General features: G+C 43.1%; 1 protein-coding gene across 1 annotated transcript in view; it reads right to left on the bottom strand.

Moving 5' to 3' along the window:
* Window positions 1-17,571, bottom strand: part of myom3 (myomesin 3) — a 120,671-nt gene that overhangs the window by 99,134 nt on the left and 3,966 nt on the right. The window contains exons 2-6 of the mRNA XM_059654409.1: window positions 16,882-17,022; window positions 9,802-9,952; window positions 7,958-8,115; window positions 6,577-6,669; window positions 2,845-2,933 (exon numbers count right to left, since the gene is read on the bottom strand). Of these exons, the coding sequence (XP_059510392.1) occupies window positions 2,845-2,933; window positions 6,577-6,669; window positions 7,958-8,115; window positions 9,802-9,952; window positions 16,882-16,991 (601 nt within the window). The 5' untranslated portion in view covers window positions 16,992-17,022. The remainder of the gene's footprint in view (window positions 1-2,844; window positions 2,934-6,576; window positions 6,670-7,957; window positions 8,116-9,801; window positions 9,953-16,881; window positions 17,023-17,571) is intronic.

Raw genomic sequence — 17,571 nt, 5'->3', positions numbered from 1 at the left:
CTTGTTGAGTATCAACCCTCAGATTCTCAGAGTTAGTCAGACTGGAAGATTTGAACAAAGGTAACCCACAACAGGAGTTACTGTGCTGTGCAGAAGGAAAGGTCTACTTCTGGGGCAGGTAAGGACAGAATCAATGAAACTAGGATTTTGAATAAGGGAATTCAATTCAGATGAGGAAGGTTATGCTTCAGCTAAACAGAGCATTGGTGAGAATTCCATACTAAGTTTTGTGCACAGTACTGGTCACCTTATTTTATGAAGAATATAAATGTGTCAGAAGTGGTTCAAAAAAAGTATAATACACCAATACCTGGAATGAATGGATTGCCTTTTGAGGAAAGGTGGAGCAACTCGGCTTGTACCTACTGGACTTTAGAAAAGTGAGAGGTGACTTCATTGAAACTTAAAAGATCCTGGATGGGATCTTGACCATGGTTGTGAAGTAGATGTTTCCTTTGTGAGGAAACTTATAGATAGGAGCTATTGTTTAACATTGAGGGGTAGATCATTTAAGACAGAAATTCATGAGCGTTTGGAACTCTCTCCCTTAAAAGGTGGTGGAAATTGAGCCCTTGATTATTTTTAAGGCAGGGGTGGATATATTCTTGATAAGCACAAAGGTGAAAGGTCACAAAAGGTTACGGGGGTACATATGAGTGTGCAGTAATCTGTTCAGCAGTAATCTAATTGAACTACAAACTCACTGGGCTACCCCTGCTCGTAAATCCTATATAAAAGAACATAGAGTAACAAGTGGAGTCTTTGCAATCCACTTGGTTATGCTCAAAGCTGTGAGGGAGGGGAACTTTGTTTTGAAGTACAGTAGAAAATTTATCTTTGTGGTGCAGGAAGAAAGGGTCTGTTATTAGCTGTTAGAGACAAGAGTTGAACTTTAAACTTAAGATTACACGTTGGCTAATGATGTAATGTAAAATACAGAATGGAGTTTCAGTTGTATTACAAAACTAAGAAAGAGAATAGTTTTTCAGTAATCCAGTTGTGCACTAAGTACTGTTTCCTTGATATTGAATTTAATTGGCTCTTAAACAATGAAATCTTGTTGCGAGATTCTTGTATGTAACTGGAAGGTTTTATGTTTCTTTTAAAAAGTTTTGGTCTCTACAAGGATTAGAACACATGGTTTTGTTGACTGCAGTGAAGTCTGGCACTTTATTAGCAACAGTTCAAACATCAGACAGAAAAAATGTTACAATTGTTGGATTTTTTTCTAGATGTATATTTTAAAGCACGTACTTCAAGTTTCATTCCTACTGAATTTTTTTTACAGCTGGCTTCCTGTTTAATTTGCAATTGCTTTCCTCTTTTTGGAACATTTTTACTTTAATTTCTGAAAGTTATTTAATGTAAAATCATAATTTCAGCGCCTGATACAATAGTCAGCAAGAAGGACAATTACAAGAAGTGACAAATGCAAAAAGAAGTCCCAATTAGCTGTCGGCCATATTAAAACACCAGGCTTATTGGGCGCAAAATTTCCCTGGGATGAGGAATCTTCATCAGGAAAGTTTCAAGACATTGGGCATCTTGTGAAAAGAGAGGCCCTGGTGTAAAAACAAGATTAGATAGGAAGTTTCAGCTGGAAGGCTGAGTGATATCAAGTATCATAACATTAAGGGGAACTGTGCAATCTCTATCCCAGGATCGACTCTGATTGATGTGATAGTTATGCTAGATCAGAGCAAACCAGGATTGGCAAAAAAAAATGACCTCCCAAGTGACTTCTTTTTTTCTTCATTCATCAGTTGTGGCCACCTGAGAAGATGCTACCCTTTTTGAACCACTGCAGCCCATGTGATGTAGGTCGTCCCACAATGCAAAAGGGAGGGAATTCCAGGATTTCAATCCATCGACAGTGAAGGAACAGTGATGTATTTCCAAGTCAGGATGGTGAATGGCTTGGAGGGGAAGTTGCAGGAGATTGTGTTCCCCATGCATCTGCTGCCCTTGTCCTTCTAGATGGAACTGGATATGGGTTTGGAAGGTGCTGTCTGGCGAATTTCTGCACGAACATTTTTCCCAAATTGTGAGTTAGACAACCACGAAGAGATACACTTGGTGAATTCAGGTGGGTTTCTGCTCCCCACTACACCTACCACCCTGACGCTACTGTCAGCAGGGCTTGCTTATCTTGTCCTGGCATCCCTAACCCTTACTCCCACACTTCAAGCATGCCAGTTGACATCTACGCATCCTCACCCACAAGATGCACGAATGGTTGCCACTGGTGGTATTGAGCCTGCTGCTCCGAATGGGACAAGGGGCAGATCACTGCCCTTAATAGAGGTAAATACCCTGAAGGTGACCACTGAACATGCCATCACCAGCAAGTTGTGTTCTCAGCCTCACTGCCAGCCAGCAGAACTGCTCGCCACCTTTGGCCATCATAGTGGGACTCCACCATCTCCTGTGTCCAACTGAATACAAAGGTTCTCCTTTGTAGGATCTCTCCCCTCCTAGTGTAAAGTGAGCAGAAACAGCAGAACCCCACACTAAATATCAGGCAACATGATGAGAGGTACAATCAATATTGGAGACGTTGGATAGGAATATAAAATTTCAGACCATACAAATTTCTGATAAACTGTAGCCAATAATCTCTCGGGTTTTACAGAGAAAAGCCATTTCATACCTTTTAGTTTTTAATCATCTGTAGGACAGCTTATTTTGCCAAACGTAAGAGATCAAATAGCTTGTTTAAAACCCTTACATATTGTTATCAGCCTGACTATTGTCTATTGAAGGTTCATCAGATTGCATGTTGCTCCATCTTTTCAGTGACTTGTACTTATTGAAACTACTGAATGACAAACAGACAGGACTTACTATTCACAAGAACTGTAGCATATGTTAATGCTTCTCCGTGAGAATTTGTCGCTACTGCAGAGTATTCGCCTGAGTCTTCAGGGCTGCACCTAGTGAGAAAATAAATCAATTCATTTAAAATTCACACGACTTGATGTGTTATAAAGACATTGGGAACAAGTTTCTTGCTACCAGATTCTAATAACTTGCCAAGATATTATGTTCTTTTATAACATCTGTGCATTGCTTATTGTAAATTGTTACCAGATTGGGCCTTGAAAAATCTAGTTCAGTCAAAATTTATGTTGAAGACAATTATCTAAACATTCCACGAACTCTGGTGCTCCTTTGGAAATGCATTAATTGTGAAACATTGCCTCCAACTGTATGCCCTCAACTTGACCCTTTCCCAGTTGATGTGCACAGCCCACATTAATAAACTTGAAAGAGTGAAGAGAAGATTTACTGGGATGCAACCTGGACTGGAAGCTGTGAGTTATAAGGAGAGGTTGGATAGGCTGGGACTTTTTCATTCGAGCATAGGAGACGGAGTGGTGACCTTACAGAGGTATATAAAATCATGATGGGCATAGATAAGGTAGATAGCCAGAGATAATGGGAACTGCAGATGCTGGAGATTCCAAGATAATAAAATGTGAGGCTGGATGAACACAGCAGGCCAGGCAGCATCTCAGGAGCACAAAAGCCGACGTTTCGGGCCTAGACCCTTCATCAGAGAGGGGGATGGGGGGAGGGAACTGGAATAAATAGGGAGAGAGGGGGAGGCGGACCGAAGATGGAGAGTAAACTCTCCATCTTCGGTCCGCCTCCCCCTCTCTCCCCATTTATTCCAGTTCCCTCCCCCCATCCCCCTCTCTGATGAAGGGTCTAGGCCCGAAACGTCGGCTTTTGTGCTCCTGAGATGCTGCCTGGCCTGCTGTGTTCATCCAGCCTCACATTTTATTATTAAGGTAGATAGCCAACAGCTTTTTCCCAGGGCACGGGAGTCTAAAATCAGAGAGCATAGGGTTAAAGATAGAGGGGAGAGATACAAAAGAATCCGGAGGGACAATTTTTTTCCCACACAGAGGGTGGTGAGTATCTGGAACAGGCTGCCAGAGATAATGGTGGAAGCAAGTACAATTTTGTCATTTAAGAAACATTTGATCAGTTACATGAGATAACAAGGTGTGGAGCTGGATGAACACAGGAGGCCAAGCTGACGTTTCGGGCCTAGAGGGTGTCAGAATCTCCAGCATCTGCAGTTCCGACTATCTCTGATAAGGTACATAGATTGGATGGGAATTGAGGGATATGGACCAAATGGAGGCAAATGAGAGCAGATTAAATTGTGAAAACTGGGTGGCATGAGCAAGTTTGGCTGAAGGGCCTGTATTCATGCTGTAGACCTCTATGGCCCTATGATTCTATAGCTGACAGAGATGAATACATTAATGAGGAATGAAACAACCAGGATTCCATCTGATGGAGTGAGCAGGTTTACACAGCAGCACCTTACTAACCTAATCTAGTCGTCACTGCCGCCTCCTTTGGAGTGTGGAGTCTCAGTCTTAAGCACAGGGAATTGTCAGCCCACAGTATTTGAGCTGGAGTATATGAGGAACAGGAATAAAGTGGAAAGCCCTGCTCGATCCAATGCTATTCTAATGTGCCTGAGATCAATTAGAATTATGTTTGAAACTGTCACCTAAAACAGAGAAAAGCTACAGGCACTTTTTCTTCATTCTCCCTGCCCTGGAAATAGATATCCTGAGCATTAGGAAGTCATGCTTTCTAATTCATTTTGATAATTCAATGGCAATGTTACAAACCATAATGTTATAAATTGCAATCATTTGGTAGCCCAAGGGTAAAACGTGGTACCCTATATTTAATGCTTGGAGAATTTGTCCAATGTAATGCCTGTGTTGTTGTTCCAACAAAGATGTTGATCCATTTCTAACCATTGGTGGTTGTAAGCATCGTCATGGTTCGATAACTACTCCTTTTCCAGATTGCTGACAACAAGATAGCTGATGATTACAAGTATAAAGTTTTAAGATCATAAGATATAGGAGTGGAAATAAGGCCATTCGGTCCATGAAGTCCACTCTGCCATTTAAATCATGGCTGATGGGCATTTCAACACCACTTCCCTGCACTCTCCCCGTAGCCCTTGATTCCTTGTGAGATCAAGAATTTGTCAATCTCTGCCTTGAAGGTGTCCAACGTCCCGGCCTCCACTGCACTCCATGGCAATGAATTTCACAAGCCCACCACTCTCTGGCTGAAGAAATGTCATCTCATTTCAGTTTTAAATTTACCCCTTCTAATTTTAAGGCTGTGCCCACGGGTCCTAGTCTCCCCGCCTAACGGAAACAACTTCCTAGCGTCCACCCCTTCTAAACCATACATTATCTTGTAAGTTTCTATTAGATCTCCCCTCAACCTTCTAAACTCTAATGAGTACAATCCCAGGGTCCTTAGCCGTTCATCATACGTTAAACCTACCATTCCAGGGATCATCCGTGTGAATCTCCGCTGGACACGCTCCAGGGCTAGTATGTCCTTCCTGAGGTGTGAGGCCCAGAATTGGACACAGTATTCTAAATGGGGCCTAACTAGAGCTTTATAAAGCCTCAGAAGCACATCGCTGCTTTTATATTCCAACCCTCTTGAGATAAAAGACAACATTACATTCGCTTTCTTAATTACGGACTCTACCTGCAAGTTAACCTTTATAGGATCCTGGACCAACACTCCCAGATCCCTTTATACTCCTGCTTTGCGAATTTTCTCACCATTTAGAAAATAGTCCATGCCTGTATTCTTTTTTTCAAAGTGCAAAACCTCACATTTACTCACGTTGAATTTCATCAGCCATTTCCTGGACCATTCTCCTAAACTGTCTAAATCCTTCTGCAGCTTCTCCACCTCCTCAGTACTACCTGCCTGTCCACCTATCTTCGTATCATCGGCAAACTTCACCAGAATGCCCCCAGTCCCTTCATCCAGATCATTAATGTATAAAGTGAACAGCTGCGGCCCCAACACTGAACCTTGTGGGGCAGCACTCGTCACCGGTTGCCATTCCGAAAACAAGCCTTTTATTCCAACTCTCTGCCTTCTGTCAGACAGCCAATCCTCAATCCAAGCCAGTAGCTCACCTTGAACACCGTGGGCCCTCACCTTGCTCAGCAGCCTCCCGTGAGGCACCATATCAAAGGCCTTTTGGAAGTCTAGATAGATAACATCTACTGGGTTTCCCTGGTCTAACATACTTGTTACCTCTTCAAAGGATTCTAACAGGTTTGTCAGGCACGACCTCCCCTTACTAAAACCATGCTGACTTGTTCTAATCTGACCCTGCGCTTCTAGGAATTTAGAAATCTCATCCTTTACAATGGATTCTAGAATTTTACCAACTACCGAGGTTAGGCTAATCGGCCTATAATTTTCCATCTTTTGCCTTGATCCTTTCTTAAACAAGGGGGTTACAACAGCAATTTTCCAATCATCTGGGACTTACCCAGGCTCCAGTGACTTAAAGATCACAACCAAAGCCTCCGCTATTTCCTCAGCCACCTCCCTCAGAACTCTAGGATGTAGCCCATCGGGGCCAGGAGATTTATCAATTTTTTGACCTCTGTTTTGGAGTTTTGACACCATATTTTTTCACCAGCCTGTCTAAATTTTGTGGCCAGTTTCATGCAACGTAAACAATAATTATCCTAAATTTCAAAGATATCTTACCTACTAATCGCAAGAGTCTGTAAACCAATTTTATTCTCAATCGTGTATTTGCCAGGAAAAGCTGTTGGTTGAATCAGAATGCCATCCTTATACCTGTCAGCAATGAAGATCGATTTATTAAAATCTACATCGAGGAATTATTTCATACTAGGTGTCCTAATTGACAATATAGATTGCAGTCTCACTGCAGTAGAAAATACCTGAAGAAAGTCAGTTTGTTCGCCCCCTGTAAGCTGTTGCTTTTAACCAATAAGTCAGAGACTTTGTAATTTGTGAACCAGTCACTCTACGTCTCTTGGAAATGAAGAGGAAGTGAACAGTACCTGGAGAATGGAGATTGAAGGATACCAATTCCTGACAAAAGAAAAGTATCCTCTCAGTGAATTGTACAGGGGTAATCATGGAATTTTTGCAAACTTGCACCAATGATGACCGCTGACTGCACACAATGTTGATCTGATTTTTAAAAATTAAAATCTCTACACTGTTTAATAGTTTATTTCTGTGACCCATTACATTCTTTCACTAAACATTAATTGTTCTTGAAAATATTTGTTGAGATACTTATGGATGATATTGTTGCTAATGTTCATGTTCCTTAGGGACAGCAAGGTCAGCTTTCGGAACCCACAATCCTCACTGTGTTAAAGATCTCAGAGAATTCCAGTTCTACTGTCCTTTTTGGATAGACCCAGATTCAAATTGTTACTGTGATAATAAGCACTATCTAGGTTGGTCCTTGGTTTGGTTTCTCTCCTATTTCCTCATGGTGACAAACAGAAAGATCAAATAGGAAGACAAAGGAGAATGAAAGCCAAATATTGTGGATGCTGGAAATCGAAAATAAAATCGGAGACAGCTGGAAATGCTCAGCATGTCAGGCAGTCTCAGTGGAAAGAGAAACAGATTGAATGCGATGAACAAAAAAGAAATTGCTTAAGAATCTCAGCCGATCTGGCAGCATCGGTAGAGAGAGAAACAAGGTTAACAATTTTGAGTCCAGTGACCCTCCCTCAGAACCTCTAAAAAAGGGTCGCAGGTCTGAAACACCAATTCTGTTTTCTTTTCTTCTGTCTGTCTGTCTGTCTGTCTGTCTGTCTCTCTCTCTCTCTCTCACATGCACACACACGCACACAATCTCTCCACAGGTGGTGCCAGTCTTGATGAGCATTCCCAGCATTATCCAAATATAGTAACATCAAGAAGAATGTCTGATTTGTCAGGTTATGAGAATGCTGACTATTTCTTGACATTCCATCATCAGGTCACAGGATTCAAGGATGCGCTAATTATTCTTCTTTCATATTGTAATCAGGTTATATTCAGGAACTATAGGGTCATCTGTGGCCCCAATTTTTCTTTCTACCGGTTGTGTTCATACCATTTGACCTGAGGAGAAGGTGCTCCTTGGACAATGCATGAAAGAGTAACACTCATCTTCTCCCAAACTGTATGGGGCCTCAATTCAAGCACAAACTCTGGAGCATGGGCCTCAAGCTCAGCAGCAAATCGCCTTTCCTCTTCTGCTCTTCGCTCCACCTGAAACAACATTGGTTTTTAATGTTAAACATTCTCAACATTATTACACAGTGCAATATATAAGTAGCAATATCCAAAATATTGACACATGCATCCTTTGTTCACTAACTATAATGAAAATGTGAATGCAATCCTGATAAAATAATTATAACTCAATTAAAGTTGCAGACAGAGGAATGCACAGGCTTGGGATATTGTCATAAACTTGAAAACATTCAGGGATTTCACAGTTTTCTTAAGATCTTAGAGATGGGTGAATCATTACAAAATGGAGGATTTTGGAAATCTCTACACGCTCCCTGGATTTCCTGCCTGAAGGTGTGATGTGACAGCAAGGAGATAGACATGGATTATCCAGGGACAACACTGAAGGAGCTCCTGGTTATGTGGGTTCTCTGTCCATGTCTACGATACCTTGGATTTTACCGAGGAACAGGGATGGACAGCACTTGAGTCTGTTTGCCTTATAAGCACAGACCATGATTGGAACTGGGGATTTCATCATTCTCTACTGTTCACTCCAGTCCTGCCTTTGGTCACTCCTGATTTACTGTACGGCAACAAGAGAGGGCTGCATGATCTTTCACACGGTTATAGTTGTGGACAAAGAGCATTTCTTATGAAACACACATGTTCGTCCTTCTGTGAAATTTGTGACCAGAATTTACCACTCCAAATACAAGCCCCTGGCCCTTGCCACATATTCCTGGCATTCCCTACTCTCCCTGAAAAGATGTGTTAGCCATGTTGAGAGTGGCTAGCATTGACAGGTAGTGTCTTGCCTCCACATGACATTTCATGAATGTGTCGAAGCATAAACATCCCATGTGTTGGAAATTTTGCTGAGTCTTGAGAGCAATTGGATGTTGTCTAGTGTTTATCACACAGTGAGAATGTAGAACTAGTTCCAGGTAAAATAGCTGAAATATATCAGGAACAATTACTAATGTATCCTTGGTTCTCCCATCCTTCTAACAACTTCTTTGGACATCTCCTTACTGTCCCATTCCATTGACTCTATCCCCTTATACCATTCATAAAGGAATTGAAATGACAGGCAGATCATAAAAGATAAAGTCACTGTGATCCTACTGGACAATGGGGATGCTGTCTCATTAGAGAGAGGTGATTGATGGTGTTTTAACCTGAGAGGCGCCACATCTCAGGCAAGGAATAAGATTGAGAAGGAAAGTCCTTCATGTTGGCCTCGCCCAGTGCAGAAATTGTACTCATGACTGTTGTCATCACTCTGTATAGTAAAATGACTACCCAGCCAAGTGGATACAATCCAGTGGTTACATTTCGTGAACACATTTGTTTAATTGCACAATGAGTCATAAGCACTATGCAAAGATGGAATGTTTCTAATGAACATTATGAATGTCATCATGTTGCAATTCAAATTCTATTCTCTCCTTATACAACAATTGTTGTTATCCAATACAGGCTGATGTGATGGCTGAGACCAAATAGAATATGAGAATAGGTGATGGGTATGTTCGTTAAGGTGTAATTGGGTGTGAATTGCTTATATAAAGATAGGGAGCTAGTAATTAATGGAATGTGAGTTTTAAGAAGTGTAGTTAACTGAAATCAAGCTCTCACTAAAAGTGTGGATTTGAACTCTATTTAAAGCCAGTTATCTCCTTGTTACTAACAAGAGTCTCATCATAGTCGCTCCATTACCTTCTGATGTATTCCCTTATGATCAGCCTTTGTTAACAAGAGTTTCTGAGCTGTGTAGTGGTTTTCATCAACCTTCTTCATCTCATTTCCAAATAACACCTGCTTTCCTGTTTCCCATTTTCCTCTTCCATACTGGCTCTTTCGTTCGGGCCTGCTTGAAAGATGTTCCAGATTAAGTTTTGTCTTAATGAAAAATAGAAACAAATTAATTACCAAGTAACTTGTTTTCACCCTCAATCAGCTGCTCAAGGTTGAACTAAAATCTATCTGTCTGATTTAATATTTATTGGCTCTTATTCTTCCTTAATGTTTATGACGCTTGGTGATGTTTTCTACATTATACTGCTACATAAAACCAGTGTTGTTGATGTTCTGCTGCTGTTCTTGGCACAGTGGAATTGTTATTCATTTGTGGGATGCTGGTGTCGATTGGTCAGTATTTATTACCCCATCCTAATTATCTTTGCACAGAGAATGGTGAGTTGTTTCTTGAATCTCTCTCTCTCTCTCTCTCAGTCCTCACAGTGAGCAGGAGGCTTGGCATAGAGTATAGCCCATGGCAAGGGCTTGCAGATGGAATTTTGTAGCATGGGATGGCTGCTGTACTTCAGCTCCCACAGGGTTCTGGCTGATCAGAAAGCCCTCCAATTCTTACTGCCCACATTAGGATTGTTGGAAGGATTGAGGGGCCGATAATCGAACTTTTGTGGGGCTGTTTTATGAGCGTACCTTTTGCAGTGAACAAGTCTTGGTGTGGGGTTGGACCTGCACCTTTGTAGTTCCAGATGTAAGGAAGTCACCCACTGCTCCTCCAAACTATCCACATTTTTGAAAATGGAATGACTTGTTAAGTCAATTCAGAAAGCAGTTCAAAGCCAACCATTACTGTATTGTGATAAATAGGCCAACTGGAGTGCACAGAGAGACCAGCATCTGGGGGTAGAGTCCCTTTTACTCAGGTATCTGACAGGGTAATTGGTATGAGCACATTGTCCCAGCCATGGCATGAAACACAATCATAATTGGGAGATTATTTGCTGATGTTGGGGATTACAATAGTGGTTTACCCATTTAAGACAAAGGTGAGAAGGAATTTCTTCTCTGAGGGTAGTCAGTTGGTGGAATTCCTAAACATAGAGAGCTGTTGAAGCTGAGCTGTATTGTAGAATGAGGATGATCAGATCAGTCATTGAATGATGAAGGTGAGTTGATTGGTTGACTGATTTATTGTTGTCACATGCACTGAGATGCAATGAAAAATGTTGTTTGTGTGCTGTACAGGTAGATTGTACCGTACAAAGTGCGGCAGGGTAGCAGAGCAGGGTGCACTTTACAGTGTTACAGCTGCAGAGAAGATGAAGAGAAAGAGAGATCAGAATTAATACTGAAGAGGTACTTTCAAAAGTCTGATAACAGCGGGGAAGAAGTTGTTCTTGAATCCAATTGTAGGTATATTCAAACTTTTATAACTTCCATCAGGTGGAACAGAGTGGTAAGAGAATATAACTGGTGTGGGAGGGGTCTTTCATTGTCGATCGCTTTCCCAAGGCAGTAGGAAGTATAGATGAAGTCAATTGTGGAAGGTTGGTTTGCATGATGAACTGGACTGTGTTTACACCTCTCTGTAGGTTCTTGCGGTCTTGGGAAAAGCAGTTGCTGTACCAAGTGGAAATGCATCCAGATATGATGCTTTCCATGGCGCATCTAAAAAAACTGATGAGAATCATTGCAAACATAACAAATTGCCTTAGCCTCCCGAAGAAGTAGAGGTGTTGTTGTGCTTTCTTGGCTGTTGCATCAACGTGGGTGGAGCAGATTTTTGGTGATTGTCACTCCCAATTGTCTCCACCTCAGCACCATTGATACAGACCTCTCCACTGCACTTCCTGAATTCAATGACCAGTTCCTTCATTTTGCTGACATTGATGAAGAGATTGTTGTCTTTACACCATGTCGCTAAACACTCAATCTGCTTCCTGTACTCTGTCTCATCGTTGTTTGAGGTCCAACCTTCAATGGTGGTGTCATGCTCAAACTTGTAAATGGGATTGGGGCAGGATTTGGCCACACGGTAAAGAGTTTATAAGGAGTATCATAGCGGGGCGAGTACGCAGTCTTGCAGGGCACTGGGGTTGAGGATTATGGTGGAGAAGGTGTTGTCGCCTGTCCTTACTGATTATAGTCTAGGGGTCAGGAAGTCGGGAATCCAGTTACTGAGTCAGGGGACAAGACCTAGACCTCAGTGTTTGTAGATGAATTTGTTTGGAATTATGGAGTTGAAGATGTAACTGTGGTCAATAAGTAGAAGTTTGACGTGAGTGTCCTTGTTATCCAGATGTTCCAGGGATGAGTGTTGGGTCAGGGAGGTGATGTCTGCTGTGGACCTGGTAGGTGAAATGCTAGGGATCAATGCAATCTGGTAGATGGGAATCGATGTGAGCCGTGATTTATCTCTCTTGAAGTGCTTCATAGAGATGTTGTGAAACTTGAAAGGGTTTAGAAAAGATTTACAAGGATGTTTCCAGAGTTCAAGAGTTTGAAAGGGAAAGGCTGAATAGACTGGGGCTATCTTCTATGGAATGTCAGAGGCTGACATTATAGAGGTTTATAAAATAGTGAGGGGCATGGATAGGGTGAATAGTCATGGCCCTTTCCCCAGGGTAAGGAAGTCCAAAACTGGAGGGCATAGGTTTACGGTGAGGGGGGAAGATTTAAAAGGGACCTAAGGGTCAACTTTTTCACATAGAGGGTGGTGCGTGTATGGAATGAGCTGCCAGAGGGCGTGTTGGAGTCTGGTACAATTAAAGGCATCTGGATGGATGTATGAATCGGAAGAGTTCAGAGGGATATGGGCCAAACCTGGCCAATTGGACTGGATTAATTTAGAACATCAGGTTGGCATGGACGAGTTGGACCAAAGGGTCTGTTCTTTATATGTCTAAGACTCTATGACTCTGTAATTATGGAGGCTGGAGTTGATGTGAGCCATAACTGACCTTTCAAAACACTTCACAGTTATGGAGTTCAGATCCACCAGGCATTGAGGGACCCTGCATGATTTTTCTTTGGCACCAGGATGATGGTGGTCTTCTTAAAGCAGGCAGGGACTTCAGATCATAGCAAGGAGACGTTTAAGGTGTCAGAGAATACTCCTGCAGCTGGTTCATACAGGATCTGCGTTCATTTCTGGTCACTTTCGGCAGGTTCACTCTTGAGAAAGGCTGACCTACTTCTGTTCTTACATCCAATGGTCTGAAGAAGCAGTCTGTACAGTGAGCTCAATGATGTTGGTGTCTCTGTCTGGGTCTCAGTGCAATGGGGTTCCAGATCCCTTACATTGTCCACATTTGCTTTCTAACACTCCCGTGGAGTGCCTTGTGATAGACTATTGTGTTAAAGCTGTATCAGAGATAATGGGAACTGCAGATGCTGGAGAATTCCAAGATAATAAAATGTGAGGCTGGATGAACACAGCAGGCCAAGCAGCATCTCAGGAGCACAAAAGCTGACGTTTCGGGCCTAGACCCTTCATCAGAGAGGGGGATGGGGAGAGGGAACTGGAATAAATAGGGAGAGAGGGGGAGGCGGACCGAAGACGGAGAGTGTAGAAGATAGGTGGAGAGAGTATAGGTGGGGAGGTAGGGAGGGGATAGGTCAGTCTAGGGAAGACGGACAGGTCAAGCAGGTGGGATGAGGTTAGTAGGTAGATGGGGGTGCGGCTTGGGGTGGGAGGAAGGGATGGGTGAGAGGAAGAACCCGGTTAGGGAGGCAGAGACAGGTTGGACTGGTTTTGGGATGCAGTGGGTTGGGGGGAAGAGCTGGGCTGGTTTAGGGATGCAGTAGGGGAAGGGGAGATTTTGAAACTGGTGAAGTCCACATTGATACCACTAGGCTGCAGGGTTCCCAGGAGGAATATGAGTTGCTGTTCCTGCAACCTTCGGGTGGCATCATTGTGGCAGTGCAGGAGGCCCATGATGGACATGTCATCTAGAGAATGGGAGGGGGAGTGGAAATGGTTTGCGACTTGGAGGTGCAGTTGTTTGTTGCGAACTGAGCGGAGGTGTTCTGCAAAGCGGTCTCCAAGCCTCCGCTTGGTTTCCCCAATGTAGAGGAAGCCGCACCGGGTACAATGGATGCAGTATACCACATTGGCAGATGTGCAGGTGAACATCTGCTTAATGTAGAATGTCATCTTGGGGCCTGGGATAGGGGTGAGGGAGGAGGTGTGGGGGCAAGTGTAGCATTTCCTGCGGTTGCAGGGGAAGGTGCCGGGTGTGGTGGGGTTGGAGGGCAGTGTGGAGCGAACAAGGGAGTCACGGAGAGAGTGGTCTCTCTGGAAAGCAGACAGGGGTGGGGATGGAAAAATGTCTTGGGTGGTGGGGTCGGATTGTAAATGGCGGAAGTGTCGGATGATGATGCGTTGTATCCGGAGGTTGGTAGGGTGGTGTGTGAGAACGAGGGGGATCCTCTTTGGGCGGTTGTGACACTTTCGCCATTTACAATCCGACCCCACCACCCAAGACATTTTTCCATCCCCACCCCTGTCTGCTTTCCGGAGAGACCACTCTCTCCGTGACTCCCTTGTTCGCTCCACACTGCCCTCCAACCCCACCACACCCGGCACCTTCCCCTGCAACCGCAGGAAATGCTACACTTGCCCCCACACCTCCTCCCTCACCCCTATCCCAGGCCCCAAGATGACATTCTACATTAAGCAGATGTTCACCTGCACATCTGCCAATGTGGTATACTGCATCCATTGTACCCGGTGCGGCTTCCTCTACATTGGGGAAACCAAGCGGAGGCTTGGAGACCGCTTTGCAGAACACCTCCGCTCAGTTCGCAACAAACAACTGCACCTCCCAGTCGCAAACCATTTCCACTCCCCCTCCCATTCTCTAGATGACATGTCCATCATAGGCCTCCTGCACTGCCACAATGATGCCACCCGAAGGTTGCAGGAACAGCAACTCATATTCCGCCTGGGAACCCTGCAGCCTAATGGTATCAATGTGGACTTCACCAGCTTCAAAATCTCCCCTACCCCTACTGCATCCCTAAACCAGCCCAGTTCATCCCCTCCCCCCACTGCACCACACAACCAGGCCAGCTCTTCCCCCCTACCCACTGCATCCCAAAACCAGTCCAACCTGTCTCTGCCTCCCTAACCGGTTCTTCCTCTCACCCATCCCTTCCTCCCACCCCAAGCCGCACCCCCATCTACCTACTAACCTCATCCCACCTCCTTGACCTGTCCGTCTTCCCTGGACTGACCTATCCCCTCCCTACCTCCCCACCTATACTCTCTCCACCTATCTTCTTTACTCTCCATCTTTGGTCCGCCTCCCCCTCTCTCCCTATTTGTTCCAGTTCCCTCTCCCCATCCCCCTCTCTGATGAAGGGTCTAGGCCCGAAACGTCAGCTTTTGTGCTCCTGAGATGCTGCTTGGCCTGCTGTGTTCATCCAGCCTCACATTTTATTATATTGTGTTAAAGCTGCTGTGTTGTGGACTGAAAAACAAGCGGTCAGCTAGGTGTGTACAAATTCATCTTGAAAGCTGTATGTGTAATCTAAGCAACATTTACACTGCACTCAATGGCTGAGAATCTATGTCCAAAATACTCTAATGACAAAACCCACAGAGAAAAATGGGGTATTGCACATAACTTAAAGCATGGCATTGATCCAATTTTAACTACAGAATAAATTTTATTTTAGATTCATTTGAGATAGTAGACAGCCCAAGAAATAGAAAACAAAACCTTCAAAAGTTTATCTGACCCAGACAGTAAAAGTTGACAAACAGGAACAGCTGCTGAGTTTGTGTCGGATGCTGGGATCCCCTAACCTTGAACACAACTTTTGTCAGTTGGAAATCCTAATGTGGTAACTTATTCAAGTAACATCTTTTTGCATTAATTTTAAACCATTTTTTCCTAACAAACCTGTTACAGCCAACACAAGGGTTCACCACAGACATTCATAAAGCTTTGAATGATCCCCTTTCTTTGGCTCAGGGGCCTGGGACATCTTTCAACATTAAAGCCCTTCTAAGAATACAAGACTGTTTTACTCTCGGCACGGAGATGTTTTAAATTCATTCATGGAATGTAGGTTTGTAACCAAACCTCCACTGCCGAAATGTTGAGTCATTGCTCTCCGTACACTGCTGACAAAATGGGCACAGCTGAAATAGCAGATGCAAGCCAGAGAGAGGGATTGTTTGCAGCGTACTTGTTCAATAGTCAGACTATCCCCCGAGGACAGTCTACTCCTGAGCGCAGGAGGCATCGACTTCTGCTTTTATCTCAGAACACACTCTATGCCGCACTGACATGACATTGAAAGTTCAGTGTCTAGTTAACAATTTGTGTCCCCACATGGGGGAAACCATCATCTGAGATTAATTCAAATGACGGACATTCAGTATTCAGTCAGAGTCCACTTGTCAACCAATCAGCACTATCTACCTGTAACAATATAGTTGTTTTCCCTTCACTATGGTATTCTTGAGAATTGTCCTCATGTGTACAAGGTGATAAGTTTTACAAAACTTTTATCAGCAGTTCTGTTCTAATAAACAATTATTCGGCAGAAGTCCCCTACACTAAGTACTTCTGTAAAAAATATTTTATTTTGGAGGAATAAGAATGTAGTCTTAATTTACATTTCTCAGTTGAAAATCTGTCACTTGCCAATTTCATGAAGGAATAAAATATTGAGGTGATTATACCTTTGTCGTATGACTTCTGACCTTGTCCACCCCAGTCTAACACTGGCATCTCCACACCATCTCTACCTGACCTGACATTGGATTGAATACTCAAATAGACATTCCTTGGGTCAGACCTTGTAATTTCTATACCACTATCAGAAGACACTAACATGTTACAGTTGTAAAATTCTGTGGATTAAGCATACAATTTGTTTGTTATTACAAAAACACATAACAATTCATTGCTAACACTAACATTCCAAGTTAATTAAGTTATGCCACAACAACTAAAATTGACAAACGTATTAGCCTGATTGATTAAATCAAACCTAGTGCAAGCTAACAGTCTGGAACCTCCAGTTTACCTGAGAACAGGGTTTAAAGTTGCCCTCTCAGTAGAATGTCTTTTTGGATGAGATGAATGACTAAATTGCTCAGGCTTATTGTGATAATGATGTAGAAGTCTGGTTGCCATATCTCGATCACAATTTTTTGTTTCAAATTGACTAGAACAGAAACAGAAAGACACTGAATGGGCTTTTGCTTGTTGGATAGTTGTTGTTCATCATCATAAGCCATTTTTGGACATGCTTGCTAGTAGATAGTGTACGATGCAGATTCACACCTGGGATTCTCCACACAGCAGGATTTCAGTCTTTACTGCCCTAACTGTCTGATGAACAGAGGCTCCAACAATTCATACAGGGAGTGAGAGAACATGCTGAGGAAGTGCTGCTCTTTCGATGATCACAACAGTCAGTTTGTGAACAATTCAGAGTCTCTCCACCTTGACAGCTGGAAAAATGGTAAATACCTAAGCAATGAGGAAAAAGTTGGCTTGGGAATATTAAAAAAAAATTTTGAATTGCTCAGACAATAGAGTCACAGAGTCATACAGACAATGAGAAACAGACCCTTTGGTCCAACCAGCCCATGCTGACCATAATCTCACACTTAACTAGTCCCACCTGTTAATGCTTGGCCCATATCCCTCCAAACATTTCTTCTTCATTTACTTGTCTAAATGTCTTTTAAACGTTGTAACTGTGCCTGCA

The sequence above is a fragment of the Stegostoma tigrinum genome, chromosome 24 (genome assembly GCF_030684315.1).
Source record: "Stegostoma tigrinum isolate sSteTig4 chromosome 24, sSteTig4.hap1, whole genome shotgun sequence".
Lineage (NCBI taxonomy): Eukaryota > Metazoa > Chordata > Chondrichthyes > Orectolobiformes > Stegostomatidae > Stegostoma > Stegostoma tigrinum.
This window is presented reverse-complemented; position numbering and strand designations above follow the sequence as displayed.